At 37.9% G+C, this 8140-nt stretch overlaps 1 protein-coding gene across 1 annotated transcript in view; it reads right to left on the bottom strand.

Moving 5' to 3' along the window:
• Positions 1 to 4351: 4351 nt before the first annotated feature.
• The window catches only part of PTPN21 (protein tyrosine phosphatase, non-receptor type 21), a 36704-nt gene continuing 32915 nt past the window's right edge, over positions 4352 to 8140 (bottom strand). The window contains exons 15-19 of the mRNA XM_009884562.1: positions 7807 to 8028; positions 6728 to 6856; positions 6176 to 6410; positions 5471 to 5631; positions 4352 to 4607 (exon numbers count right to left, since the gene is read on the bottom strand). Coding sequence (XP_009882864.1) covers positions 4479 to 4607; positions 5471 to 5631; positions 6176 to 6410; positions 6728 to 6856; positions 7807 to 8028 — 876 coding nt within the window. The 3' untranslated portion in view covers positions 4352 to 4478. The remainder of the gene's footprint in view (positions 4608 to 5470; positions 5632 to 6175; positions 6411 to 6727; positions 6857 to 7806; positions 8029 to 8140) is intronic.

Raw genomic sequence — 8140 nt, 5'->3', positions numbered from 1 at the left:
TTCCTGCTGCATTCTTTTTGGCTTTGTCTTGTAATCTGTATTTAAATTTAAAGCAGATGTGATTATTCATGCTTTAAGGGCTCAAGCTTTCATTGGCAATAAGCCCATTTTAATTCCTACAATATCAGGAAGCACTGCAGGAATTTTGCATCTTGCAGGACTGGACTCTGGCTTTGCGTGACTTTGCAGTATTGCAAAAAAACCTCCAAACCCTAAACTCTAAAGCACAGAGTTCTTAGCAATTGAAGTGTTGTTTCTTTTAAATTAATAATTTAACTAACTATTGAAAAATAGTAATGAGTTCACTATTTTTAAGTCTAGGGTTTTAGTAATGCTACTGATATTAAAAATGAGATCTCACTACACAGCTAGCTTGTATGATAAACGACCCTGCAGTTCCCAAGTTTGGTCCAGAGGCCATTGAAATCTATGAGCCACTCAACTTTAACAGCTGCTCCAACAAGAAAAATGTAGCAGCAGCCTCAGGTAGTCTTACTTATTAAATTTAAGAAGCTATTTTTGGAGAAAATTGCTCCAAATGTCATCCACTTCAAAAAAAGATGCATAGGATTACAAAAGGAGACAAAAACACATTTCTCAAAATGCCAATATTTTTTTCCGTTTTAGTACACATTTACTTCACTTTTGTTATTGCTTTACTTTTTTTTTCCTAAAAGTTGATAACTTAGAGCAGCTTTTCATCCACAGAAATTATAGGAACTCTGCCTTGCTCACCTGCTTTGAATTAAACATATTTCTAGATGTAAACCATAGCACCCTGCACTTGTAGTTTCTACCGTTCACTTGCACAAAAGGTATCCCAAAGAGAGCAATACTAAGGCATAAAACTTTTCCCGCTCTTCATGGGGGACAGCAGAAAAAAGAGAGCACTGCCGTGCAAGCTGCAAAAAAGCTGTGCAAAACTCCCCTGTGTAGCACAGAGCTTCTCCCTCACAGAACAGGGCGAGGAGTGAGTTGCAGCCTACAGTGAAGCCAGTGACATCTTTGCAACAAACAGGGCTCTGACTTCTATTCTTAGAGAAAAGCTACTAGCCCAAGACGACCAAGATTCACCTGCCAAAAACTGTCTCATCAGAGCAACCAAGAAAGAAATGAAACGTGCAGAAGCCCTTACTATAATTTGTGGGTTCTTCTCCATAGAATTGGATCCTAAAAAGCATTTTCCACCTAGCCCACAAAAGACAGTCAAATCTGTCTCTTGACAGTATATAGCACCTGTATTTATCCCTGAGAGCTCTGACATCCCTAGAGATCAGCATCATCTTTGTAATTTACTGCAAGAACGTCTTCATACAACATTTCTTACTAATAAAAGTCAGTTCAAATCTTGCATAATAATCTGGTTTCATCCCCATAAAAACAGAAGCACATTTGGCAAAATGGACGGGATTATAGTGGAATTTTAAGCTTCTGACAAATAAATCCACCTCCGACTTTCACTGTGACTGGATTTGGACAGTGGATGTTCTTATAATGTCCAACACTTCATGAAGCACTCAGCGCAACTACATGTAAAAAAACCATCCCTTTTCAAGGCTCAGAACAAAGCGCTAAAAACTGAATTTTCTTTTAAAAGTTAACTGAAAATCTAAATGATGGTTTTAAAATTGATTTTGTTACAGGATGTTGTGAAGTTTATTCTCATTTGGTATCTTTAGAAAAGAAACTGCTCATTTTCAATGCTCACTTGGAGCCATATGCTCACATACAAAAGCAATCCTGCTATCTTCAGTAGGAAAACTCACATAAAGTCAAAACAATTAAGGTCAAGTCTATTAATCCAAAAATGGACTGCTGATGGACAGAACTGAAAGCTGAAGTGGAGGAGGTAGCAGTGTTATGCTTAAAAAAAAATAATCAAGATATGACTACCAGACTAGAGAGCAATTGCCTCTAAAAGTGAATACTTCTTTCAGCAAAACAGAAAAGAAAGCAAAAAGACACACATTTCCTCACCCACCTCAGATAATCCCATAAATTTTGGATTAAATTGCATGTTTTAATTGTTCCTTTTAATGCCTCACAGCTGATATTCTGTCCCAGTAACTGATGAACAGCTAAAAATTGCTGCTTGAAGTTGTGGGTGTATATAAGTTCATTAAAAGCTGCATGTGTCAGGTTATGAAGATCACAGTCCAAAGTTCAGCTACAGAAATGGTACAAGCTACATTTTAGAGCACACTTTCCCATTCAAAAATACTTCTGAAGATAGAAGTGATCTGGGGCAAAAAGTAGCAATGTTTTTAAAACACAGCATGATACAAACAGCTAAGTATATTTGTTTCTTTCAATACTTCTGTTAACACAGATATGTCAAATTGGTTTGGACTTCCATTTTTACGTTTGGTAGTTAATACTTCCTAGGTATTTTATAGTTACAAAAAGAACAATTTTTCCCCCCACCTGAAACACTCAATCTTACTTTTACTGACAGTAGAACAATTCAGGCTGCCTGAAAGCAGACCAAATGCACTAGATTAATACAGTGTATTTTAAAGTAATACATTTTGTATAGAATGACATATTAGTACAATGTCATTTGGACCAGGTGTTTTTCTTTGTGGAAGTAGCTTATTACAGAGGAAATTGAGGCAACCTACTTATTATTCTTAATTAACGTTTTGGGAGGCAATTGTTTTGAAGGGATTTTAATTATTCATAATAGTTTCCAAACCCTTGTTACAGCTCAGAAAAATAACATAATTTCACCAGTGATAAAAATTACTTTTAGTCTCAGGTCATTTCACTAAGCAGGTACCAAGGGAAATGGACACCTATATATGCCTGCAGATTGGTCTACCATAGGGTTTTCTTGAAATTAAACTAGATATCTACAAACTATTAGCTCACTTTTGAATATGGATTTTCAACTTAGCATCTCAAAATACTTGAAAAGGCAGGTAAAACCACACTGTCCCCATTTGAAAACCACAGACAGAGGATTATTTAGGGATACTGTCATTAGACCAGACCCATGGGACAAAATGGCAACTACCAAAGGTACAACTCATCTTCAGGTCCATGCCACAACCATTGCCTCAGCCACCTACACAGCTACAAAAATACCCACATCTCCAGTGTCACATCTAAGAGCTCTTACATTCTTCAGGTGTTCTCAAACAGCTTCTGTGGATATTCTTCACTGCAACGCTGCACAGCATTAGCAAAATCTGTTCTAGTACTGACAAAATAATCTGAAGGATTCTACAGAAACTTCCAGTGCTCTAAAGGCTTTTTTGACTGGGAACATAAACATTTTTAATGGTCATCTTTGCATTCTGTAAACTAGCAATCATAGCTGCCACGCCTCCTCCATTATGTTTCATACGATCATTTCCGCTTCGCCACTATGCACCTTCTTACTCCAATTTTGGTTCTCTCACTTCATCAACTTAAAAGGCTCTTCCTAAAATAACAGGTTAGTAATGGTGTATTACCATATGAAACAATGCATGATTATAGTTTCTATGTTTAACTACATAAATAACAGAGAAAAAAAAGTGCTTAGAACATTTGCATCCACTTTGATTTCAGCCAGTAAAATCAAACTGTCCTCTAAATATATGAATAATACTGAATATGTACTTTATCTCATCCATTTGTTTCCAATGTCCTTGTAAATAATTAGAATATTTTTCCCCTGCTTTTTGCAGGTAAACATGCCTCTACTCAAATAGAAGTTATCAACAGTTAACATCATCTTTCACTTGTCAGTTCTATTACACGGCACTACAACTAACTACCAATAGCTTCCCCTGGTACTCTCTGCATGATTTCTGAAAAGTTAGTTCAAACATTGTCAGTCTTCTCTGAAAATATTATGCTGTTTAAAAAGTTTGGGGTTTCTGTGTTTTGGGTTTTTTTTATTAAAAATGCTGAACATAAAAGTTACTGTCCTTAAAGCAACAGCTTAAAATATCTAAGGGCTGCTTCTTTTGCTGAGTAAACCAGAGGAAACCAAAAGTTCATTTTAAAAAATATAGATGTATTGTTCTAAATATAAAATTGAAAGCAGAATGAAACTGCATGAGACCTTGACATTCCCAAGGAACTGGTTTCTCACCCATGTGCATCTAGAGATTTTAGCTTTCGCACAGTTAACAATTATGTTTTAAAACATAACGTTAGTAAAATTTTGCCATGTACTTCCATTCCTTAAGATACCTATTTTGCCCAGAGTAACACCACCCTACAGAATGTATGCAAGTACTACAGGCCAGTACAAGTAAAATCATTCCCTAATATGACTGCAGCTGAACATGGGAAGAATTTAGTCCAGCGAAGATCCTGCTTTGCAGGGACTGTTACACTGATTCGCATTTAACAGTTGCATACCAGCCCTAAAAGGTAATTGTGATTCATCATACGAAGAAAACACCAGTGAGAGCAGGTCTGCCTGGACAACTATAATTTTCTTTCTGTAAACTCTTGCAGGGTCCCTTCGGAAATGGCAGGGATTATATAAGTCTAGAACTTTTGAGAAACTGAATGAGAACACCATAGACAAATGTGTACTGTGAAAGAGTCTGCACCATCATCATTCTCTGCTGCCTCAACTTGTCCAGCACTCGTGGGATGTCCAGCATCTGGAAGAAGAGAATAAACCATTACAAGTGACTGGTGAGCAAAGAGACTGGCTTGTCCTTTCTCAGCAGGAGGTTCAGAGCAGTACTAGTGATCTAACAGCAGAATCAGCTGCTCTAATTTCAGCTCTGACAAATCGTTGCCTGTGCCTGCAGTACGGACTGCACTACGCCACTGACCATGCCTACCTCCTCATCTGTGAAATATGCATAACGTTAAACTTGCCTGTCTCATGGGGTATGGGTCTTCACATTTCTAATGGCTGCAAAAGTCTGTCATAGTGTTACAACAGGGATGCACAACAAAACAATGTTTGTTGAGTCTTAGCTGGCATACTATATTATTAATAAACACTTTACAGCTGCTCACTTCTGGCTAAAAGCTGATAGGACCAGGTTTTATTCTATTAAACTACCGCTTTGCCCTCTGTTGAGGCTGATACTGCAAATACACTCACCTAGGAACAAAATATTTAATAACAAGCACAGAGACTGGCTGCAAAGCATGTTCTTGAATATTATCCACTAAAACTAAGGCATGAAGTACAAGTGGTAAAGTCAGGGTGAAATCCTGAAATATGCTTAGTAGCCTAGGGCACACCTTGTTACACTCAGTGACTCAACATCTTATGGAGTCAAGAATCCAAATGAGTGTTCCAGGAGACAGTGTAAAAGCGGGCAACTCTAGAACCCTATTAACTTCCGTTGAATTGCCAAGAGCTCTATCAACCATAGTTGTAAGGGCTCTTCCAAAGGACACATCTTGAGAAAGCTCAGATGAATAGCCATAAAATATTTATTAGGCAGGTTATTTACTCTTCCACTACCTAACATTATTTAAAGCAAGAGAAAGAAAGAGAGATCACCTCATTGTGTTCCAAGCAAGCGATCATGATCTCTGACAGTATGACCACTCCTGTCCGTCCTACACCTGCACTGCAGTGTACCAGTACAGGAGGATTAGAGTTTTTAGGATCCGCAGTGCTGTTCGTATGGCGCCTCACTGACTGTATCTCTTCCAAGTATGCTATTAAGTTCAACAAGATAAGAATAATAAAGTTAGGAGATGAAGCTGCATAAGCCATGCTATTCCGCTGTACGACCTCCAGAAAGTAGTAACTTAACATATGACATCCCACAGAAAAATGATGCACTGACATCACAAATCACATTCCAACCAAAGCAACACAGATCAATAAACGTCATCTAACTTTTGTAAGGCTTTCTTTGCCTTGTTCCCCTACTCCCCACCAAAAGCAGCTCATGGCCATCTTGCTGCTGCTGGAACATGCTCAAATGTGTAGTATGTGATGCAATTATGTTTTGATCTATATGAACTTTTAGTAAATTATATATTCGGCTTTAGACATAAACAGTCACTTTAACAAACTGGCAGGTACATTCCTGCCAAAAATGTAATTCAGTATCTCTTGCTGGTGTGAAGAAACCTTTTACAGCAGAATGCTTGGCATAATTGTCAAAAGCTAATTCACGTAGAGCAGCCATTTTAGGAGGTATTAAAAAACCCACAATCCATTAACCCCAAAACAAAGCTATTAAATTCAACTTACAGAGAAATCCCTTTAAATCCTCTGGACAGCCATGCTCTGGCCAGTCAGTATACTGCAGGTGCCAAACTGTTCTCTCCTGTCCTGTGAGAAGATGTTTAATCTTCAAACCCGTAGTCGCATAGCAGCCTGAGTCTGTACGGAATCGTGTGGTAATCTTAAATCTTCCATATGTTACAGTGTTGTGTCTTGAACCAAGACGTGGCCAGTATCTGAAGCTTTTTTCTCTCCCACTTTCCTTAAAAGTAAAACACTTGCTGACCAAGAAATATAAGAATACTCATATAACTAATGCTCCTGTAACAACTATATCTCTCCTCTATTAAGTACTACTACAGTGTTATGGTTTCTCACTAAGTAAACCAAATTTCCAGTGGAAAGAGTTTGCAAATTTACATCTTTCTGCCAAGGCAAACAAGACAGAATAGCAAAGGGGTCACTACAAATTTATCTTTGATCGGTCTTTTTGTCGGAGCAAAGATCCCCTTCTTCTAACAGATCATAACAAAATCATTGCAGAATTTCTTGGAGAAACCTGATTCAGTTTATACTCACTTCCTCTGCCGTCACCATAGCTATGATGGCAATCCCTTGTTCCCAGATCATCTGCCAGAAATCCTGACACGTATTCTGCAAAGGGCCCTGTGTAGCAATGTAATCCCACTCTATGCCACCAACAGAGATCTGTAAAAAGACAGACATTAGATTAGTAATTATTGGAATCTTCCTTTCCCCAATTCTTAAGTCAGACATTTGAAGATGCAAAAACTGAAAGACAGCAACACTGCAGAAGTAGGAGCCCATTGTGAGTTATATCTGCCTCCCATTTTTTAGCTGCATCTTGTCACGAGATGCAGAAGAGACAAAATGTTTAAAACTGTATAGGCACGTAGCTAAATAAATGTATTTTACATCATAAGCATAATGTAAAAGTGAGTAAATAAAATTGTATTTCTCTATTATGAATTTAAGGTATTCTAGCCAATTTGGGTTTAGAAAAGCTTTCACACCCTGGTGCTGTAAATGGTATTATATGCACTAAAAAGTCAGAATTAGGTGATGTTTCCTCAAAAAATATTATCTTACTTGTTTGAGAAGGGTCAGAAGAGTTACTCAATATTTATGAAGACTATGAAAGAGCAGATTTCCCCCTAGCTCCACCTGTTCCTCGAACCATCCAAAAAAGCTTAAGCTGGGAGCTAGCTGACTGCCTGTTGTGGATCTAGTCTAAGAGTACAGAAGAGGAAGAAATAATAAGGATTGACACTGCAGTTCAAATATATTGTAATCATTGCAAAGGATCCCAGTTTGTTATAAAGCTATTTGCCTCCGTAACTCTGGGAAGAATGGACACGCCCTTCCGTTAGCACCAGTTCACAAAGAGACAAGACAGAAAGACAACAGTTCAAACAGAAGGGAAATGCAGAAGACCTCTCCAATAATTAACCCTCCATTATTTTAGGGAAGGAATGTGGCAAAACAGATTCCTCCTTTCCCCAAAGAAACCTCTGCAGAAGAAGGGAAAGAGAGATGGAGGGATTCTCATTCATCTGACCAAACCAAAATTGATAGCCAAATCCATATTTAGTTACTGCATGAACTGGAAAATATTTCTCCAACAGTAGTTCTCTCACCTTGATATGAGATGCATTGATGTAACCCGTGTTATTTTCTTTGGTTGGGACTAGCTCTACTCTGGTATCATCATAAGGAAGGACGTCCTGGAACCGGTTTCTTTCAGCATTTTCAGGAAGCCGAGCTATTGAGCACTCACCATCTATAAGTCTTTTTTTCTGAATGCGCTCATATTCAGTAAACACCATCCCCTGCTCTAACCGTTGTTCCAGAACTTTACACTGAAAAATAGAACACAGATAACCATACAGAGTCATGTTCTAAGGCGAGTCTATTTTAACAAAGAATTCACAAAGGATAAAATGTATGTATTTTCCTCTACGACACACTTTT

The sequence above is a fragment of the Charadrius vociferus genome, unplaced genomic scaffold (genome assembly GCF_000708025.1).
Source record: "Charadrius vociferus isolate BGI_N301 unplaced genomic scaffold, ASM70802v2 scaffold300, whole genome shotgun sequence".
Lineage (NCBI taxonomy): Eukaryota > Metazoa > Chordata > Aves > Charadriiformes > Charadriidae > Charadrius > Charadrius vociferus.
This window is presented reverse-complemented; position numbering and strand designations above follow the sequence as displayed.